Genomic DNA, 23,444 nt, shown 5'->3' on the forward strand with positions numbered 1-23,444 from the left:
TCAACGTGCTCTACAGGGGCTTGAAAAATTGCATGTCTGGGAAAACTCCATGGAAATTGCCAATATCCACAAACTGTGAAGGTGACAATTATTAGTTTAGACAGTAAAATCTTTGAGACAGAGCTCATCTTTTAAAGATATCCTAGCAGACGGAGACTACTGGGCTGGGACTTGGGAGAATTGGCTGATTTTCCTGGCTCTGTCACTGGATAACAAGGCAAATTACCGGATTGCTGACAATAGACGAGTTATTTATTGCTCAGCCTTGAGTTTCTTTACCTGTGGAATCGAGATGGTCACAATGAACATCTGGAAAGCTTAATGAGCCCTATGGAGGAGCTAAGCACTACCTACACTATGGGAGACCAGCATCCTGGAATCGTACCAATTGACACTGCTGTCAAGTGCTACCACTACATAAAAGATAAATAACAAAAACCATAACATTTCACAAGAGTAGCCTGCGTATCTGTCATGCCCTTGTATTTGAGTATCACACTGATTCCCAAGATCTTATTCTCACAAAATGTGAAGAATCATTACATTCTAGGCCTGAACGAAAGAGTCTGGAGACATTTTTACCAAATTAAGCTGTCTGAATATTGCAGGGGAAATGAGGCTGAAACAATAGCGAACTGAACGCCAGAACTGAAACATGGGACTTTAGGCTATGTCTAAAGCTTTCTTTTTTTTAAGGTTTTTCCAAAACAGTCACTTACCCTTCAATTTGTGGGTTAAAGAGCAGCTTAAGGATGGGAAAAAATAAAATAAATCTTCAGATAGATCAAAATTCCCAGGACACATTTCTTCCAAGAGGAGATAATATAGACATTTAATGCCCAAGAATACAAAGTGCACTGAAAAAAAGGAAAGGCTAACAGAAATTTCCAGGGCAAACTGTGTTACAAATTTTCACTCTGAAGATCAAACTGTCACAAAAACTGTCAGCCATCTTTTGGCTATAAGAGAGCAAATAAAATGCAGGCTTGGTGGTCTCAGAGGCTGCCTTTGGCAGGAAGCTCAAGAAATCTCTCTTCATGTGAAGTCCCAAAACCTACCTGGGGCAACATCTACTGCCTGTACACACACAAAAATAAAAACAAGGCCAGCTCCCTCCTATGTTGAAACATACTGTGTCTGGCTGGATAAACCCCCTGAGTTCCCACTGCCCGTGGGTATTCCTGGAATTCAGACCCCATTTTGGCTGCTGATCAAGGAAGGCTTGGGGCAGCTTCTGTGCTTGCAGAAGGAGCTCTTCTGGAGCTGTGTGTGGAGTTTGAGGGTCTCCCTTCTTTTGCCCTAAAGGAAACCTCTTGCTGTCCCTGCTCTTCTCTCCTGGCTGCTCTCTCCAGAGCCACAAGTTAGGCAGCTTCTGAAGTACACTTGGTCTTGAAGCACATGGAGAACTGTTAGAGCCAAGGGAGATCAATCATGCATGTGCTTAAAGCAGTCCCTGAGCCATTTCTGTCCCAAGGGCATCTACTGACTTTTCTCTTTAGTATGAGCAACCACTAAAAAGGGATCCTACTTCTCCGGGATTCCAGACACAAATACCTCTCTAAAATAGGATCATCTAAAATAAGATTTTAGAGGTAATGCTGTTTTGCACCAACGGAATATCAAGCTGTATTCAACTGTGTTTTGAAGAAGGTGGTATGGTAGCATCAGGGAGCAGAGAGGGTACACAACAGTAGAAAAACCCAGGAGGGTGACACCAAAGACAACAAGGACTGCAAGACTGGGTACTGACAAGTAGGCAATAGGGGGGGCGGGGAGGGAATCAGATGGGGACAGACATTCTGTAAGGTCTTCACAGGCCAAGGCTGCAGGAAAGGAAGCAATAAGACAATTTGCATTTTTTGAAGGAAAGCAATGAAATTTCAACTTCTGAAACATTCTTTTCGCTAAACTGAGATGATGGAAAGCAGTTTGACTGCTAAAGTGAACCAGCAAACAATTCCTCTGCACCTCTGTCAGATCTGTATTTTCCCACATACACAGATAGCTTGATGATTAACATGATGTCTGCATCGTAATTCTGAGCTAGAGCATTCAAATACATCCCATTTGCATCCGAACTACTGTGTGGATCAGAACTGCGCTGTTAGATGAGTGATACTTACAAGCCCTGGCAAAAGCGCACAGTTAGATATTTCTGAGAATGAATAAGCATAAATTAATTCATCATGAATAAAAGTCAAACATTTAGTTCACTAATTTGCACCAGATTCTTGAAACTCGGAGGCCAAAAGAAACAACCACCACAAAAATTTGAAGCTGGAATTCCGCCTCAGCTCTGGCTGGATGGTTAAAAAGCAAAATCAGGCAGCTTTGCCTGCACAGCCAAGTTACCCTGCTCTGACTGAGAGTGCTACGATCCCTTCTAACAGTCAGAAAGATACCAATGTGCTATAGCATGGTGACAGGATACAACAGACCACAGAATACCTTGGTACCTCTGCACCTATATGAATGCAGCAGCACACACCAGTATAACGATACAGTTAAAAAATGAACAATGATGTGTGTGGCCCAGGTCTCAGCTTTTTCATGTACATCATGTTAGAAATGTTGAGCTATTAGCACAACCCTGACTGCTAACGCAGTGATGAACACTGACAGCTCAGCATCTGCAAGCAAAATCAGATAGGATATTAACTGACTGACTTTTTGTTGTTGTTTAAACAGTGACTCCCACAATGGAGCCTTGGAGGGCCACCTGCTATCTTGATACAAATAATTATGAGTAATATAACAACAAGATACAAAAAAAAATCAAAAAGTCTGCAGTTAGTATTTGCTGTATTCAAAATACTGCTTAAAACTCCTTGATCCATAATAGTTTTACCAACCTTGAAACTACAACAGATTTAATGCAGAACTATAAGCTTGGGTCACGTTAGAGTAGAGCACCTTGGGCTCAACTGTTTTCTTACAGCAGCAACCCTTAGGAGTAATTTGGTGGGCAGGGGGAAAATCAACCTTGGAATTACCTTGGGGTTTTTTTCCTGTTTCCCCACAGACAGACTTATCTCAGATTTTCCCAAGTTTGGCTAGTAATCAGCTCTAGCTGCCCTACCCAGCTCAGGTAGGTTATCTACTGGAAGTACAGCTTGGACCTGCTACATTTTTGTCCCACATATCTATAGCGAGATTTCAGGTTCTAAAGCCAATTCTAGGCCTTCACATCACAGCTGTTAAACTTTCTAGACTTCTGTACAAGGAGGAAATGACAAATTAATCTCTCCAGTTGGCTGTAAGGGTACAAAGCTAGACACTTTGAGCAGCAAAGGTTTCTGTGTAAGAGGAGAACACAAGGCAAAATTATGACAAGGTGTTTTCATGGCTCAGTCTGGCAAAATAATGTAGGCAAAAAAACTGACAGCCAAATGGTGCAGAAGAGTGAGAATCACATTCAGCAGATTGTCCCAAACAAAGAAGCTTCTGCTCCAGTGAAAGAGAAGTAGGACAAGCAGCATTAGAAGTGCACATCTGTCAAATACTCAGCACCTTGGTGATAGGGAAAGGGCTGTTCTGCTGACACCAAACAAACGGGCATGCCTGCTTGGAATTCCTCTGCCTACAGCCAGCAAATGCACCGCATCACTGCGGCTGCTAAAACAAACACCATCCAGAGAGAAGCACGAACAGAACAAGGAGGACTGGGAGACGTGGAGTGACTCATTGGTATATTAAGCCAGAACTGAACTTCTTGCACAGAGATGAGTCAAATGGAATGAATCAACAAAGAGAAATAGTTGATCTTTTTGTTAATAATACAGCTCCATTGTACTAACTGTGCTCAACTGCCTGCAGTGCCATGGCTCTGCCACCTCCTGACTGCTTTTGTTCACCCTCTCTGCTATTCTTGAGTAAGAAAACAGGACTTAAGCCTGCACACATTTAATACCAGGCATAGCACTGAACGGTCCCTGTGGGCTGAAGACAAAATGCTCACAAATGTCCATATACTCTGTATAATTGCCATGTACAGGAACATGCTCATGGGTTGTGTATTGAAAGATTCCCCTGAGAGACTCACGATGCCCGGGGAGTCCTTTCACCTCAGCTCACCCTCTCTGACTTGGCTCCAGCTGGGAGAGCTCTCCACTTTCCACAAAAGCCCATCCCTTCTCCTGTTCAATGCTTTTTCTCTTGCACCCTCTGTAAGCCATTTCTTGAAACCCAGTATTGTCACCCCTGTATGGATCCAGGGCTTGTCTCCACACTGGTGACCTTGCTTTGCTGGGCAGGAACCGCCTTTCATCCTCAGATGTTTTCATCTCAAAAAAATCACTGAAAAACTGTTACTGAGTGATCCTTGCCCTTGTTGGGAAATATTGTGTTAAAGTGGTATACAATAAAGACAGGTAAACAAACATATTTCAGGATATCAGAGTGTTCATGGGAAGCATTTCACCTCACCAGAATTCATCGGCCACACAGACAGACCCCAGAGATGACCACGGGACCGCAGCACTAGCTCTGCCACAGCTCCCAGGCAGCACGCACCGACTCCAAAGCCGCACGGCCTCCTGACAGCTGACAGCCCCACTGAGCCTACGGACCGCTGCTGAGCCGAGCCGAGCTGAGCCCAGGTATGCTGGGGTATGCCACAGGCAGGGATGGCCAGGGAACTCAGTGTCTCACTTTAAACAGCCTGTGAGTCCTGGAGAGATGCTCCGTGTCTAAAATTGTGCCGACGGGCAAGGCGTCGTGTACTGCGGACAGTCAGTAAAGACAGCTACTTAGACCCCACGGCAATTATGTGCCTCCAAAAAGTGAGAGAGGCCACAGGAGGCGAATGAGCTGCTGACAGAGAAGAGCCAACAGTTTTAAACTGCCCCGTTCCCCACAGTGCCAAGCTGCTACTTCAGTAGCAGCTGGGGGAGCTTTAAACCACTTCCAGTTCACTTGCTAGTGTCCAAGCTAAAACAGCAGCTGCTCGCTGTGGATGGGGAACCAAAGGCTCTAAGGACCCCACACAGATATAAAAGCTGTAAAAAGTGTATTACACGCCAAGGTCGAAGGGACTTCCGGCACTCCTTCCACCGTGCCCTACCGTCAAATGACCACATGAGGATTTGGGGAAGCTGTTCCAATGACCCATTTGTCCAGAATGACAAACACTTCATGTCAAACTCCAAACAAAATTCATCCCAAATTAATCTCAGGCTAAAAACATCACCCCTTCCAACAAGGGGGCCTGGGGCGAGGGTGCGGGAGGCCGTGAACAGCCATCTCAGCTTAGTTGGTTACCCATCAGGTGGACAGCAGTATACCATCTTTGCAATAATCCCAGTAAACACCAAAATCTCCTCCTGACACTCATCTGAACAGGCAACAACACAAGCTACAGCAACAGAGCAACAGCACCTAATCCAGAAAACACATTTTACTCGATTTCATGGTCATAACATAATTTTACATTTGCAATTACTTTCACCTCAAACAACCTAAAAATATATTGAAAATTATACTGATGCATTCCTTGATCAACTTGCTTTACCCAAATGCTGAACTTGTTTGCTGGATAAGAGTGCACATCAGCATTTTTTGACAATTTCAGACTATAAGAAAATAATACAATATCCCACCGGAAGTGCAGAGCTTGGCATAGCACAAGACATTCAAATTGAAATATGTCCATAATTCTGGGATTGCTTGTGAAAGGCACCATGAAATCCTGAGTGACCACATTAAGTACAGACCAGTTAAATACATTTCCTTATAGTCTGTTATAGAAACCAGTTCTGAGCTGGCATGCAAAGCCTTCAGCCAAATATTTTATATAGCTTCTAACACACTATATTTGTCTTTGAAATTGGCAGTTTGCATTGACCATCAGTGAACCTTACTATTCAAGCAACCACATTTTCAGCTCATAACTATGTACTTGGCTAGTACCAAAAACTGAGAGACATATGAAAAGACTCCTCCACAGGCTTTAGAAAACTTCATCATATCTGTCCAGATCTAATATTTTTTTCTGACACCATACTAGGACCAAGCACAACGAAACTTTGCAACAAGGATGATGAGACACAAACTTACTGGAAAAACAATTTAAGATTATTCAGGTTGCAGATGGTGGTTAAAGAGAAATATGAAAGCAATCTACAACTTTTATTTCAGTGGAATAGCAGCCAAGGTTGGGGCTGTGACAAAGAATTACCTGGATTAGGCTTTGGGCTTTTTTTTTTTTAATGTGACATCTCATAAAAGAACATTACCAAAGCACAGGGGCAGGACTCTGCAGAAAGGTCAGATTCAGCCATACATTATCGCAGTGTACCAAGGCAGAGCCTTTGCTTCCCCTTGCAAAATGTGGGGGAGTGAAGGTAAATGTGACAGCAGCACAGGAGCAGCTTTTAAAACAGCCCAGGTGCTTTAGCTGGACGCAGCAGCTCAAAGCCCTGGATGGACTCCTTTCCCAATGTCAGTGGGAGGTTTTATGGCCTGCACTGAACTCTATGCCGCTTTGGCTAAATCCCTACTGGTACCCAAGCCAATTGTTTAAAACATAAAAATAATTTCATTCCAAAATAGCTTTCATTCAGAGAGCAAACTAACTCCTACAGGTCAAATGACCACATGAGGATTTGGGGAAGCTGTTCCAATGACCCATTTGTCCAGAATGACAAACACTTCATGTCAAACTCCAAACAAATTTCATCCCAAATTAATCTCAGGCTAAAAACATCACTGTTACTGCAATTGGTGTCTTAGACTCATTTTACCTGCCAATAATCACAGCCAAAGCAGCATATAAAATCTGTAGAGACTGCAAAGTATTAATAGCTGCACTAATCTACTTGGGAACACATCACAGGGCTGAAATAACAGATTGAGGAATATAATCTGTATATATATCAAGTGTAGAGACCTAACTGAAGAGTAACAAGAAAGAAGAATTTGTTGAAGAAAAAATCCCCTGTTCCTCATAAGTCAGGTGGAGATCCACCAGGAAAGAAGAGATCGTATGCCACATGAATGATCATATGCCTTCATCTGCCCAGCCTTTATAGCCTCTCTCAGGCTTCCAAGTTTGTTTAACTGCATTAGATGCTGGAGGATTTGGGGGTAAAACAACGTAGCATAAATCAAACTATATAAACTGATTTTTTTTGTCAGTTCAAGTGCCAATCCTTCTACCTTCATCAGGACTCACTCTTAGACCTTTTGCTAGTTCTGATCGCATCCTCCCCCTTTATCTAAGGCAGACTTGCTTTCCAAATATTAATGACCTCTCATAGACATTGTTACAAATTTCAGAGGAGGAAAAGAGTCAATATGGGATGCAAATGCTAACTGAAATCCAATAGGAACTGTGTGCTTTGAAAATGCACATTTCCACCAGAGTAATGTGAGACAAACTGTTGGTATGAGGGATACAACCTTTAGAAGAGGGAAAAGGAGAAAGAGTGAATTGCCAGCTTCACTTTTGAACTATTTTTTCCCCTCTACTAACCAGGACTTATCCATACATTTAACTATCAGCATTCACATCTTAAGCCTCAAGATACAACTTTGCTTGCCTTTCACTGTGCATTTTCACTTTCTGTAATCCCATACTGTATGCAAGAATAGAGCCCTCTACAGTCTGCTGATGCAAAACATTATCAAAAACCACTGCTCAGTTTTTGCAGCAGAAAATTTTGTTCCATTCCTTAGCAGGGAGAATGTCAAAGGAAAAACGGAATGTATCTTCATGGTGGTTAAAGCACAAATACTAACATGCATTGTCCCATTCTCTTCTCCCTTTATAGTCTGCTCGAACAGAATATGTCAGTGAAGCAATAAAAAATATTTATTTTAAACACAACCAAATCTCTCAACAGGGAGTGATTACAGAAACGAACGTCAGGTTGCTTATACAAAAACTGAGCACATGAAGTTCTCAAAGAGCATTTACTGCCAGATTTCTAGCTGAACATTTTTTAAAAGCCAATGTGCATTTCTGTATTTCTCATTTTTATGTGGTAATGTATAAACAATATAGCTAATCAATAAGGAAGAAGGCATTTTTCCTCTTGCTATAATTAGACAGGAAAAAGTTCTTAATTCCTTTTTCAATATTTCATGTCTATACCTCTGAAGGAAAAAAACATGACCAATTTTCACCGATCTGGTATTTCAGCCAGGATTGATTTTTTGGACTTTTGTACTCAGAATGGTACTTCAGTCTCAAGGCATAAGCATTTTGTTCAGTGCTGCTGCTGAAATACAACAAAGACAGAATTTCAAAGCACCCACTAGACTCAGCTCACTTTGGAAACGTGGAGGGGAGGGCTCAGCATGGCACTTACTTTTTACTTTTCAGGCAACCGTAGAATCCAGCCATGGTCCTTCCCAGGAGGCGTGTGTGCATTTAATTCATCCTTGTGTGTGGATGCCAGCACAAAGATTCTGCAGCTTTGTATCCTGCTCACCAAATGCCCACACACGCACACAAGAAAGCCAGCATGCCGATACAATTACTAGCCAGATAAAGTTCCTGATCTGAGGCCCTCAGACTCTGCTGAACTGGGTCCAGGGAGGGCTGTGCCTGTTCCATAAATGGTTATGAATTGTTAACTCCCCCTTTTCCTGTCTCCTTCCAGCTCTTGGTAAGCACAGCATCCTAAGTGTAAAATACCATATGGCATTTGATTCTGTCTCCCTGTGGGACTAATGAGAGGCTTGGTTGTAATTAGGATGTGCAGAAGCCCTGAGGAGATTAATTGTTATTGTTTTTTTTGAGACAGAGAAAGGCTACAGAAAATACTTGCAACATCTTTGAAATAACCACTAAAAAATGTAGTCATTCTCTAGCACATAAGGGGTGCACGGGACCTTCCAGAACCGGCATTATCCCATCTCACTGTAAATCACAATCTATTCTAACAAGCTATTCTGCACATTAACAGAAAAAAAATACGTCCCTGCAATATTGCAAGGTCAGGCAAAAAGCTCTGGAGTTTAAAGTAGCCAGCACACCCATATGAGAAAATTACTGCCTGGTGATGCCCTCTGACAACACACTAACAGTTGTTACTCACTACCACAACTAAGGAGGCCCTCAGTGGGTGTGGAAGGAGGAAAATGGCTATGGTTTAATGCTGGGGAACATAAAGCTCAAGCAGCTTCTTTCACAGGGGTGACCCAAGCCCTGGGGACAACATACCTGCACACATTTCTGATATTACATTGCATTAAGTTCATATGGAAATGAATCCGCATCATGGCTGTTAATGGCCTCTGCTGAGGTAAAAGCAGAGAGGTGAGGCAAGACATTGCTTGTGCTGCCTGCACACAACTAGGGAGTATCAGCAGCCAGTAACAAAGTGTTAGCCTGTTCCTGGAGTCACACATCTTGGTAAGAAACTCAGCTCTTGATTAAAAAGAAGCATGCATATTTAAATGTAGTAAGTTCATAACTCTCATAATTGCAAAGGAAAGATTTACACTCATTCCTAAAAGATCAGAAGAAAACCACATTTATTTCTGTTTCTCAGCTAGTACATACTACTTGAATACTTGGGTCTGGCAAGCCACTAAGAGGGAGTATTACATGAGTATTTCTGTATGAGTTTCTCTTAAAGGCGTTGAGTAGCAAGACCAGATCTAAGGTGGAGCAGTTCTTCTGGAATACTTGGAAAAAAATATTTTATTTTAACACCTTTCCCTTAAGAGAGACATGAAGTTTGAGAAATGCACCTCTAGTGAGGGGTCCCATAACCGACTCAGCTACAGCAGTTTCATAATGGTGCAGAACTTTGAAATCTATGAACAGACAACTCCATTTCTCTATTTTCTATAAAGCCCCCTACACAAGGGAAAGTCATGACACAAATAATAAATGACAGCAAGTGCAAGGGCCATCACAAACAGGAACCAAATCATATTGTAGTCTAGTTTCCCACTTAGGAGGAAAGAGAAAGCCTCTACAAGCAGCCGACTTCGATGCCATCCACAGGAGAACTGCAAATCAAACCTGACCTCAAGCAGATACACTTTCTCTCTCTTGTGAAAAGACAAAGAAGCAAAGAAAAGAAGAAAAAATACAGTAACACTAGTTGAAGTTTTACCCAAATGAGTTTCACTGTTGTCCTGAATTACTGCATTTGTCACAATGACTTCGTGCTGAACTCCTAATCCTAACACAAAAAGGCTAGCTAGAGACCACTAGTCTCCACCCATCAGAGAAAGCCCACAGAAAAAAAAAAGTCAAAATCAAGGCTCCGGTTATTGGGTAACAACCACGAAGAAGGAATTCCTGGAGATTACTGAAGAAACCTTCTGACTGGCTTAATGTACAAAACCTTGGATGTAGGATTGCATCTGAAATCTGCCTGGCATTTAGTTCAGAAAATGCTGCCAATGGAAACATTTATAGTAAGAAATGAAGGAGACCTCATGAGAAATTCGCATTTGTATTTAAAAGCAAGAAAGATCAAATGGCCTTCCAGTGGGAAGGCCCAATCCCTAAAGACAGTGGAAGGGTGTAATCTTGATGGCTTTGGAAGAATTTCGTCACTTTAACTGGTGTAGAATATGGCCCACAAGCTTCAAAAGATCAGATTTTTTGCTAACATGAAGCAGATTCCCTGTCTCCTAACCTCCTCAGATGGTTTGCCTTCAGAATATGTTTCCTTTCATTATTATTTTTCTTTCATGTATTTTTGTCTTGAAGTTACTTACTTGAAATTGCAAATCTTCATCTGTTGGGTTCCATTTAGGTCAAACATAGTCCTGTTCCCAGGATCTGGCAGTTTAGCAACACACATTGCACCATCTAGAAACCCCCTTACTTTCCAAGAAGCACAGACCAGTAAACAGCCATTAAAAATAATTACCCCACCTCAGGATTTAATCCTTTTTGATTTTCTATTTTCATATCAGTCTCCAAGCCACTTCATGGTAGCATTTATTATTCGCTGCTCTGCCTCTTTATCCCTAGCACAGCTCCAAATGGCTACACACTGAGCTTTTTGGGCACAGATCTGAAATCTTAGATGTTGATAAACATCATGGCTCTACGTCCACAGGTAAATCAGTGCAAGCAAGCAGTTATGTACTGTACCCCAGGTCCGACAGCCAAACAGTCGCTGCGCTGACATTAGCTCTTCACTTGTCAAGTGCTAAAGCAAACGGGCTGCTCTACTGCCAGTGAATTAATTAAAGCTGTTTTCAGCTTGGAAAGTAGACGAACACCAAATAACCACAGAATACAGACTTTGGCAAAGTAAAGATGGTTCTTTAAAGGTGGGGAAGACAGCGAGTTTAAACACCTGGAAGTTGAATCAGATCTGGATTTCCTCTAAAGTTTGTGGCTTGGCTTGATTGAAATAGTCCAGTCTAGGCCCACTTTCATTTGAAAATTATGGCCTTCCCCATTGACTTTTTCAAACTCACTGTCACTGCTTTCCCTCAACAGCCCAAAATTTCACCATCCCCTTGTGATCACTACACATCCAAATCCACCTCGCTTCATCTTCTGAGTCTGCAGGCAGACCAAGCAGTCCAGGTGGCAAGCTGCCCTCCCGCAGTGGTACCGGCAGTAATGAAGAGGTAGCAGCAGAGCTCCCAGCGCCTGGTAAACTTCCCAACAAGTTTCTTAATTTCTCCGAAGGGAGACGCAAGTCTGAGCAAGGCCCAGCAACCCAATCACTGAGAAATGCCTGCACCAAAATACAGCGCCTAAAATCAGAGAGTTATTTGTTTCACAGGCACTTTCACCTGTGTCATTGCAAAAACGGCCTCCAGCAGCAACTAGTAATCCAATGAGGGAAACTTAATGTGAGCTAAAAAACACTGGCATGTTTCCACAGTCACTTCCTACACATATACACGTACACAGGGTACATGCCAGCAGCCTGACAGCAGAGGTGTTAGGAGCTACACACACAACCAGCAATTCAAAATATGTTTTGTGTCCGACAGATCTACTGCTTTTCTTACAGCCTCTTGCAACTAGGTCTCTAAGGGCTAACCGTGTCCTTGCCTCCCCGGCTCTCAGACAGTGAACACTTCACACTTTGCAAAATGTGCATTCAAAGCTGGCTTGCATGCAATCAGGACACGTACACAGTGCAAAGCAGCAGGGGTGGACCAGATGTCACACAGGAAATCCCATGATTCACAAACTGTGTTTAAACATGGATCTTTGATTTATATTTTCTTAATTTATTTTCAGAAAGGGACAAAAGTTTCCTGTGAATTTTTCACCAAACAAATGTAGGGGTAGGAGTAGAAATCCTACAGCAAACTGATAAACCGTAGCACTTCAGACCTCCTGTGTATTTTGGTGTCTCTGAACTGACTTCTTCTTAACAAGACAGACTCTGGTCTCTCATTTTTAGCCTTTAGACTCTACTAAAATCCAGTCTACTTCCCTCTCTCCTAGTGACTGTAACAAAGTCACATTTTGACTGCATTCCTCTGGTAAGTTTTGCTGTTGCGAAAAACCACGTCGATCAGGTGAGAATTCACTGAAGGAGGTTTGCAGCTCCCCCTATCACCGTTGTGATGGGGTGAGCTGTCATATACTGATCTATATGCACTTGGATTTTATATAATGAAGATTCTGTGTATTTCTTACATGCGTGTTGCATTTGTACCCCTAGCAACATTTTGCACTTTTCAGTTATTTTGCCTCTCTCCACCTTTCCCAGCTACTGTTAGCCTGAGCACCACGTGCCCTCCTGCATCCCTTAATGCACTTGAAGCTATGCAGCTGCACAGACCCTCCCCTCCTTTTAGGACAGGGCTGCATACCCTCAAACAACTGACATTTTCTATTAATTTGTTTAACTCTGAAAAAGTAGCCCTGTCAGTGCCTGGACATCAAATGAGGTATTTGGGGCAAATCCAGCAGAATCCAAGTCTAGCTTCCAGTTCTCATGTCTTTACCATTAAGCAATGAAGCCTAGGTTAATTGAGAACTTTCAGACTAGATTTTATGCTGCACTTGATCTTACCCGAGTGTTTACATAAATGTGCCATTCCAGCTGAATTGCATGTAAAGCACTCCTTCCATTATAACCTGGAATAAACCTTGCACAGAAATCTAACCATAACATTGCAAGTCACTCTTCCCATATCACAATTCTCTCTGCATTTGGCATGTGGATTGTTTACCTGTGCTCTCACATAAAAGTGACTCTCAGGAAACACTTTCCTGAAGCAGAAATGGATTCAGCTTTCTTACAAGTGAGATTCCCAGGCTGGCAAATGGGCCTGGCTTGGAAATTTTCAGTGAAAACCCTTCAATGCTAAAGAAACAACTAAACATGCATCACTGTTAAAAGCTGCAGTATCAGAGCTTTAAACAAACAGGGTTGGAATCAAACACAGTACTCTGCAGACAACAAAGAAGTGGAGATAAGAGGATTTCTGCCTTGCAGAGTTTATACATCCATCTGTGATTAATATTAGGAGGAAAATGAGGGTCAAAGCCTATCTCTGAAACTGAAAGTAGAGAGTGCAGTCAGGGGCCTCTAACTATGCACTATATCAGCTTTTTATTCATGCATATAAGCCTGAAGAATTTGCCATGATACTTGCTCTGGAGTCTAATTACTGTATGTTGCTCTAATTATGTCTATTTTTATACTTTGTGTACAACGTGTGGGATTTGGGGGATTTTTGTTGTTGTTATTCCCTGCTAGAGGACTTCCTGCAAGCTCCTTGAATAAAGAGAATATTTCAAAGAAAGCAGCAATACATATAATCTCTTTGATTCCAGTGCTTGGTAATTCTGAGTCCAACTCATTTCTTGCAGTTTACCACACACACACTGTCTTCACTTCTGAGGAAGGAGTGAAGATAAACTTTGGTATGGGGTATCCAGTGCATTACTGAATTCTAAAATATGGCCAAAAAGATACTGGTCTGCTAAATCTGTCCTTTGTGCCCCCAAAGTCAACCATGAACTCTTCCTGGATTACCTGGAGATGAAGGTCAGGCCATGTGTCATTCAAAAGGTAATTTCCCCTAGATTTGCAACAGGATCACAGATGTAACCTCAGATTCAGTGTCAGAAAATACCAATTGCCAAACAAATAATACAGATAAAGAGATAGAAGTGTTTGTTCGACATTTTACAAATCTACAAGGATTGATTTGCACATAAATATGTCATTTATTTATAAAGAAAGTAACAGCGTCCCTGTATACATAGACAATATAGCCAGGATGTGCTGCCTCTCACGTATCTGCTTTTTTCATCCAAGATCATAAATCTAAAATTTAAGATTTTAATGAGTCTGAATGAAAAGCAGATTATTTTTGACACAGTGGAAGAGCTTGGTATTTCCTGTGAAAATACTAGCACGGTCAATATTTTATATACTGGGAAACTGTGGTTCTTTTGTCTAAAGGGGGGTAGTGCAGAAGCTGAACAAAAGAGCTCTATTTCTACACATTCTGACTTAAGAAAATACCATGTTAAAAAATATTAAGTTCCAACAACACAACTTTTCCTTCCCGGTGTCCAAGCAGGCACCAATATACAAGACCATCTGGAAAGAAATGTGAGAACACAGTATGTAGCTACAGGCACATGGACCAGTGCCTAGTCTAGATGTCGAACATCAGAGGTAACGGTTACCGAGTCTAAACAAATATCCTGAGACGATGTGAATAATGAATTGAATTTTCTACACCCCATTCTTCCCAAATTCCCCTCTAGGGACAGATCCAGTCAATGTCCTTGCAACACTCTGGCCAAGCTCCCTTGGAGACACATCAGACCGACATTGCCACAAATGCTTGTGCTGTGAATAGCAATCAAGTTTAATGACTTCCCATGTATATTAGTTTTGCACTAATGTAGGCCCACCTCTTCAAAAGAATTACTCCTGATTTGTTTGTACAGGTATAAGCAAGAGGAGAACCAGGGACTCACACATCTGGAATAATATTCCTAAAACCATCAACATCCTGAATTTCAACTGCAACTGAAATAAAAATTCAAAAGCGAAGGTCATCCCTGATACCATCTCACTGGCTGTCAGCTGAAGTAATAATACAGGAAATCACAGAAGCACAGTTCTGGGGAAAAGGCTGTCTGACTCCAGTGCCTGCAAACACAAGGCTAAAGATAAAGTGACCATTAACCTTCAGAGAAGGGCAGTGAGGTCCCAGAATGTCCTGCCTGCAGGCTTTATTTCTCCAAGGAGAAATGAACAGGAAAATAAAAGTCAAAACTGCATACTCTTGACATTTAACTCAAATTAGTAGGCAATGGTAACATCTTGCCTTCTTTGTTAGCTTTCCTCTGTATAAAGCATGAATACAGTACCTGGTTCATTCCACAAACTGCAAAATAAGTAGAAAGTATTAAGTAATAGTAAGTTTACTCCTACCGCTTGATATCTGCAAGACTAATCACAAGCACCAGACATGTGCCCCTCTGCACAGAATATATTATTACTCCATACTGCAGATACAACTGGGAGAAGTGAGGCAGAGTAATTCAGTAACTATTCCAGAAACCATAAACTGCAACTGAACCCAAAGTTCCCAGTGCCTGGAACTGTGTTTTAGAGTCCTTCCCCATCCTCCCTCACTCTATAAGGACAGCCAGAAAGACCCTACAAGAATAGGCACCCTATAAATATCCTAGATAACTTTAAGTTCACTAGCCAGCCTTCAGCCGTGGGAACTCTTACAGGGTCACTGGCATCAAAATGCTGAGTTAAATTAGAAATCAATGACTGCACTACATGATTTGGCCCAGCCCATCCAGAGTTTTAAAATCATCACATAATAAAAAATACCGCATACTGAGCCAATTTTACCAGAACAGACCCATAGCCCAGCAGAGTCCTTACACGGCAGCCCAACGCATTACTCGGATTCAAGTTCTGGGAATCTTTAAATATCCCAGTGTGTTCCCAATTGTCTCTTAAATATGCGGGAGCTGTTCCCATCATAATGGGAAGGGAAAGTACCTAATAAATATCCAGAGGCAGGAAATAAGCTAATTGCAGAAGAATTTTACCTAAAACTGTTGAATAAACTACAGTTCTGTGTCACTAAGTCACATAATCATACGCTTAAACTGGATCTCTGCTTGGTCCTTCCCATTTCAAACAGTGCAACCACAGAGCTGGGCATACACTTAAGTAATGCACTGAGCTGATGGGTCTATCTATTATCCCAGGACCAGCGGTATCTGAAAAAGCTACAGTTAAGAGCATGACAATCTTAAGTCCATTGCTTTAGTATCTTTCTGCTTTACCACGGGGATTAGGGGATACCTACAGCTTTCCTAGGATAAATGCCACACTCAGCCTCACCACTCTGGCCCCTACTGCTAGCCTTTAAATGGAACATACTTGAGATCCACGGGTATTGGCTTCAGGTATTGAATCCTTGCTACTAAGCGGTTCCTTCCATCTAGGTAGCTTCCATACAGTGAAATACCAGCCGACTCTGCAGGTCCAAACCAGAAGAGGAGCAGCTGTCACCATGCGCCATGTAGCTGAAAAGTCATCTACCCCTTCTACAGGTTTTATCAGCACCTACTCAAGAACACAAACTCAGATCCTCTCATGAAACAGCTCCTTTGGATATAACATAGAGGCTAATATAGCTGATACTGTCTAGCATGGTACTAATTGAGTCCTCAAGGGACTCTATATACTGCCTGGAGATAAGCTACTATAAAGTCCAAAGATTAGCTATGCTTGTTCTGCACTCAGAGAGCTCCCGCTGGTCATGAAAATACTAAGCAAGCCTCCATCTACTGAGAACTATTTATACGTAAAGTGTACAAGACTATATAGTATTTAAAAGCAACTAAAGGTTGATGAGCTAAGTTACAAGATGGATTTGCACTGCTTTCTTGATTACACAATACCTATATTGCAATATTTTCTCACTGTGGATGAGATTTAATATCTCAGGAAGGCAACTGTAACCAAGTACAAATGCTAAACGCTAATAAGACTCCTGGATTTTTTTTCTAGATTGTGCGAAGTTTTCTCACCATGAATTAATATGTAATTGCTAAACATAATGGGATGTTAGTAACAAATATCCAAAGGAAATGCCATTGAATGTTGCAGAATAACCACTGGTCATCAGTAAAAATGGTATTAGTGATGATATGATCAAGCTTTTATTTTTATCAGAATCAGTTACAAAAACAGCAAATATGTTATCTCTGAAGGGTCCCATATGCACTACAAATGTAACACCCCTTCCACCAAAATGAAAACCTGTTCAAAATCTGAAATATTTTTCCTTTGCAGGAATGAGGGCACATGATTGTGCTGATGCCATGTAATTTATAGTAGAATAAAATCTAAGTCACACCCTATGACTGTTTGTATCCCTCTTCTAACTGCAGAATGAAAAGCAGTGGCAATGGCCGTAGTTTGAGGGCCAGCAGAGCAGAAGAAATGTGATCACCAGAATCAGAGCATGTAAATTGCTCGTATTCCTTTTTTTCCTCTAATCCAATCAACAAAAGTTGTGGTGGTATTGTTTATAACATAGTTTCTTCAGACTCATCACAATAATAATGGCTGGTTTGCTCCTTTTTTTCCTCTTTTTAACATTATTTTACACTGTTTCACATTAAAAAGATAATATAAAACCTTTTGCAGAGTGTAGAAGCTTGACAAATCAACTAACGCAAGAACTTCTGAGATAAATGATAGTCTTTCCTTGACTCAGATTTCTTGCTTTAAGCTGATTTATTGTAAGAACTTTAACATTTTAATGTATTTTCTTGTACAATAAGATATCATTTTAATTATTGCAGAACCCACAGCTTTAGGAGTTTAACTCTCATTAAATCCACTCTTCAGTCAGCACAGTAGCAACAAAGTGATAATGTACAAAAGATAGATCCAAAATAAGAAAACAAGCATTAAAAAAATAAATGCTTAAAGAAGGACATGCTGGTATTCAACAACAGGTGTAGAAACAGTCTAATGTTCTTCTGCTCACTGTATTGCTCTTGAACTCTTAAGAGCACACAAAGACATTGCATTGTGGTTTTGAAATTTACTCTGACACAGAATAGCTGCATGCTACGTCTCTTTCAAAGGACCAAAATCTTTAAAAATTTAAAGCTTTGTGCATCTGTAAATAAGGTCTGTCTTAATATATTCTGTAAAGAAAGAATGAAGGATTTTGGAAAGAGCTTTCATTGGTATTGTACACAAGGCAATTCTGAAATCACATCTCCAGCTGCGTTTACTCTCCTCATGCACAGGAGGTTTTCTATGCCCCATCCTCTGTAACATTGTGTTCACATCTCCCTTTTTTTAACTAAGATTTAAAGAGTCAATTATATAAATCCACAAGCTCCCTATGATGTGTTAAATCATTTGCTGGCAGACTCAAATACAACGTATAGATTGAAAAAGCAACAAAATCAAGCAAGCACAGTTCATACACACTCCCCGCTCGTAGCATGTTCCTGGGTAATTATACTATGGGTCTATAGTTTAAATTTGTAGAGAAACTCTTGGACCATTTCTCAAATGTCAAGTAAACCAAACAGCCTACCTCCCCTGCCTTCTTTCCCTCGCCCTTTCACTTCCTCCTACTTAGATAATTAAATGTATCATATAAAAAAACAGAGGGTAAATTCAGAACTCAGAAATCCTGACACTGCTTTGAAAGAAAATAGGATGAGAGAATGTGTCTTCTCCAAACCTTCCCCCTCCTGTCATTACCAGTGCTTAGGAATATACAAATAGTTTCTTGAACCATAGGGATAAAATTTATCCTGACATTGCAAGGAAGAGCCTTACATCCCTGTTACCTGGCTGCAGTCATGTGCCGTAAGTCAGCAACAGGCCTGGGAAAAGATGCTGGTTTGCCAGATACCATGATCCAGGGTGAGACAAATGTCCCCAGATCGCATGGTAAGGGCTGCAGTTCCAACTCTCTTAAGCTGGGAATCTTAAATTTAAAAAAAAAATAATAATAATAAAAAAAAAAAGTCTTGGCACTCAAAAGAGCAAAGACTGGCAAAGAACCAGCCAAACTACAGCAGCATTAACCCCTTATGCGCTGGCAGGTATCCTTCCCACTTAACCTCGTGGAATACAAAAATGGTCTTGTGAAGTGTAAATTGGGAGAAAGGAAAGGACACACTTGACTGCAAGCTACTGTAACGTCTTCTGGCAAATCATAGCAATAATATTTAACAGACTTCCATGAATGATGGCAGCCTCTTCTTACTAGTAAATATCAATTAAATTTAAGAAATGCATGTTCAGCAGAAAGAAGAAAGGGCTGGAACAGCAGATGAAAAGCCAAAGAATGGCAGAGAAAGCAGGAGAGACTATAACTCCTTGACATACCGTTTTGCTGAGGTTAGCTCTAGAGAGGGTGTCAAAGTTGTAAGCAAAACAAGTATGTGCACTAAACTCCATTTTCCCCCACAGGCTTTTAAGCAGCAATTTAAAAAGAAGCTGTGAAATAAGATCCTCATTACTTCCTACAGTTTTAAGAGCTTAGAGTAGTGCAGCCATCCCAAATTCAGCACTCCTGAGTCAGCAAAACTATGTGATGGCTTAAACAAGTGGGTATATTGGAAATAATATTTGTTTCAATCATTAAAGATCCTGCTTTCAAGCTTTGTGGCCAAGTATGTATTTTGGCAGTTTTGCCTGGTTTTGGCTGGTCAGAAGAATGTTCAGAGTCTTGCATGATCGCTTGGCTGTTCGAGCTATGACCTGATAAGATCTCATGAGATTTATCGGGGAACTGCAATAGTCAGCAGGAGTGAGGGAAGAATAGTAGTTAAAACGATCCTTGTTAATAACATCAGCTGCAAATCTCAGTGTCTGCTGCTCGCCAAAGAGGTGGTTTCAAGTTGTAACCTGCAGCACTCCTTCCGTTGCACAGGTAAGCTGTCAACCAAAGATATGGAGATAAATCTCTCCAGATGGAGAGAAATCTATTTAGCTTTATGCTTAAACTATACAATAGATTGACCTTAGACAGAAGACTCAGCATAGAAACTCATCTGAGGGAATGATGAGGGGACAGGACTGCATTTCCACTAAAACCAATGTCGAGTAACAAAATCTCGACATGCAATGTGTTTGAATTCATTTAGAAGAAACTGATTAAATTCAAATGGCATCTATGCTTGTGGCATTGGCATTGCTTTTGAAAGCTATTTTAAACTTTAAGAGGATGTATATGTATCTGTGTACTCATGACTCAACATGATGCTGGTGGCATTCCAATAAAGTCAAGCCACCGATTCTTGAGTTTGGGCCATATCCAGAGCTCATTAAAATCAATGACAGTCTTTCCAGTGAGTTCAACTCTTCCTATCATAGCCTAGGCTTGCAATCTGATGTACAACAGGGACTACAGTCACGCTGCTTTGTCCCGTTTGACTTACTGCACAGCTTGATGTTTATGTTACATAACTAAAGATATTGAGACCAACCACACCACGCACACTGTCCACACTACAAACATAAGGATTACTGAAAATCCTCGGGGGGGGGATCAACTCCCCAGTTTGCTAAACCAATGTGTACTTCCTTTTTGTTTATATAGAGAGAGTTCATATAAATAAATAAAGATGAATGAATCTCTAACACACTTCAACAGTATCAGATACAGTAAGCATTCTGGTCAAAGTTGTAGTGGATTTTAGCAGAGATTAAGCAGTAACGATTAAAGATGTGTTTGTTGGTATGAAACGTATTAGACTCTCTCCCATGTACACAAAGTATTGTTCACTGACTGCCGATTTTCACAGCTGTTCAAAATTGAGTAACATCTTAGCCCTTCTCTTAATGCTTAAGCATGATCCCAGTATTTGCACTTGCAGCTAGTGCTTTCTTGTGAAATATTCTAAGTAACCATCGGACTCTAAATAAATGTATTTAGAATCTAAATAAATGGGCCTGTATTAAGCAGGGCTTTGGACCAAGTACAATTTCTCATTTCTTCTTTGACTGTCATACATCTTCTGGTAAAAGAACACATAGCTGTGCATTTGTCTGCAGCAAATTCTCTGACTGGTAAACTAAGACACATTTCAAGTGAAGACAAATGTTAACTCTGAAACAGAAGCCACTGCCAGTAAAAATTCTTAAGTTGTAAAACTTAACTTTTGCTGATTACTTCTGCACTTACTGGCTCCTGGGAAGACTAAAAAGAAGTCGAAAAGGGGATCTACTTCCCAAATGTCTGAATACAGCCAAAAACCTGTGCTGTGGGTTCCAAAGGACAAAGAGTTTTGAGTCATCAAATCTGCACTGGGCATATCTCCATCTTAGTGGTCACAGGAATCTGTGACATTTCATTTTCAGAAAACTTCCATCAAATCTTTGACAGAAACACAAGCAAACAGCTTAAGTGGAAAAGTCTTCCAACTCACAATGATCTAAAAAAACACAGGACTTTACTTTTGGTTCATGTAACATCCAAGTAACTTGGTTTTGCATAGTAGAAAAAGCATTTATATACATACATAATCACATAAATCTATATATATACTAAACTTGAGTCAGTCATGAAGTCCAAGGTAAGGAGAAGTGCTTTGTACTTTCTTATAGTATAGTGAGTAAGAACCAAGCCAACTTTGAATTTTGCAGATATAGACCCAAATTCTCTGTTGGGCTGGATAGTTCTGGAATCCTTGCAAACCTCACACCCCACCTGTGCAACAGGGCTGCATTTTTTAATTACTATATAGGAGCCCAGTCTGGAGAAGTGTAACTGTGTTGATCTTGTGATAAGTCAGCTACTGACATTCTTTAGAAACAGATGAGTAATTTCACTAAGTCAATGTAACTTTTCAGGTGCAATATACTTCAGGAATTGTACTGGTCTGTACATGATATAGCTAGAAGTCCAACCTATAAACAACTGATCAACCAAACAGTGCAAGAAGTGATTCCATGCCCATGAAATCACTGGATTAATTTTTCATTGTATTTATTTTATAACAGCAAGACAAATATATATTTGCATTTCTCATCTTATAATGTATCTGCAAAGGTACTGGAGTCTTAATTATCATTTATTACATTGTGTGAGAGAAAAAGAAATAGAAAATCATGTTCATGAAGCTGTTCATAAAAGATAATGCCACCAAACTTGCCTTTCTGTTTTAAAGGCTCCTGACAGTATACTTCAAGTTACCTGTAACCTCCTTCAGTTCCCACCAAATATCAGAAGGACAACGCAAAGTGTAAAATATCTACAGCGAGTGTAATCCCAAGCAGTTCAGAGTATGTGTACTAGGCTACCGCTCTCCAGTTCTCCAATCTGCTACACCAGCTCTGAAATTAATAAAACCCCATCCAAATCTGCATCAGACAAGCTATGATGATTGTGTGGGTCTAGGCAGAGGAATCCACTCTCACAGAGATCTCCGTAGCATGTGGTGCAAGGACACAGCACAATGGCTGGAAGGGGAAAGGGACATTTCGAATGACATTTCCAAGAAAGCAGTTGGACTAGACTATGGAAAAGAGTGGAGGTGGTTCGCTGGGGTTCTTGGATACTCTGTGCTCGTACTCTGCCTGCAGCTTGTTACCTGGACGAAAGCACTTGCCCTTACATGAGTCACTCCTACTTGCACAAGGATAGTTATCATAGGAAATGCATCAAAGTCATGACATGGTTAAGGCTTTACTCCTGCATAGAGTTGTTTGTAAGATCAAGCTCTTAAACTATGGAGTGTATCAGCAAAATAATCATGAAAGAAATGACACAGTGGGTGTCTTTTCATTCTACTACAGGTTATGGATCTAATCTGCTCCCTTTACAAGACCTTACTACTTCTCTCACGTCACCACTGCATTCTCGCTCTGAGATCACATGGATTCTCCCCGTCCCCAACACCAGTGTTACGACTTCGCATCTGGGAGACAGTCAGCAATTCCACTAGCAATGCAAGACACAAAATAAAGTCCAGCTCATATTAATAACCGTGACTACTCCAGCTAATTAACATAGGTTAAAAAAATTGTTTTAGGGCATGAAATGTGGAGATCTGACACTGAAAGACTGCAAGTCTGTAAGTTGAGGATTTGCCCGTTTAGCCCGGCAGACCCCACGTTCGCAGGAGGAGTAAGGAGACGTTTGCCAGCAGTCGGTGAATGAAGCGTTTGAACAAAGAGTGCCTCACAGCAAGCTCACGCCGCTCGCGTACGCCACGAAACACCCGTTAGCGTTACTCCGTTTCTGCAAAGCACCGAGGGTCTCGCCTGTGCACAGCCCGACCCGAGCAGCTCTCACCGGCACGGCCCCGCTACGCCGCTGCCCAGGGGCAGGGAGGGCGGGAGCAGCGGGCGGGAGTCCTCCCCGCGCCGAGGCAGCGGGGACGGGAGCCGCCCGGGCTGGGGCTGGGGCCGGGGCCGAGCCCCCTCCCGGTTACCGCCTGCCCTCCCCGTCCCGTCCCGTCCCGTCCCGTCCCCCCTCCGCCCGCTGCCGCCGCCACTCACCGGCCGCCGCCC

General features: G+C 41.5%; 1 protein-coding gene across 3 annotated transcripts in view; it reads right to left on the minus strand.

Moving 5' to 3' along the window:
• Window positions 1-8,500, minus strand: part of KIAA1210 (KIAA1210 ortholog) — a 46,169-nt gene extending 37,669 nt beyond the window's left edge. For 2 of the 3 annotated variants that reach the window (XM_072877109.1, XM_072877103.1), the window contains exon 1: window positions 8,310-8,500. In XM_072877109.1, coding sequence (XP_072733210.1) covers window position 8,310 — 1 coding nt within the window. In that variant the 5' untranslated portion in view covers window positions 8,311-8,500. The remainder of the gene's footprint in view (window positions 1-8,309) is intronic. The other variant, XM_072877107.1, reaches the window with a different exon arrangement.
• Between the last annotated feature and the right edge of the window lie 14,944 nt (window positions 8,501-23,444).

The sequence above is a fragment of the Ciconia boyciana genome, chromosome 12 (genome assembly GCF_034638445.1).
Source record: "Ciconia boyciana chromosome 12, ASM3463844v1, whole genome shotgun sequence".
NCBI lineage: Eukaryota > Metazoa > Chordata > Aves > Ciconiiformes > Ciconiidae > Ciconia > Ciconia boyciana.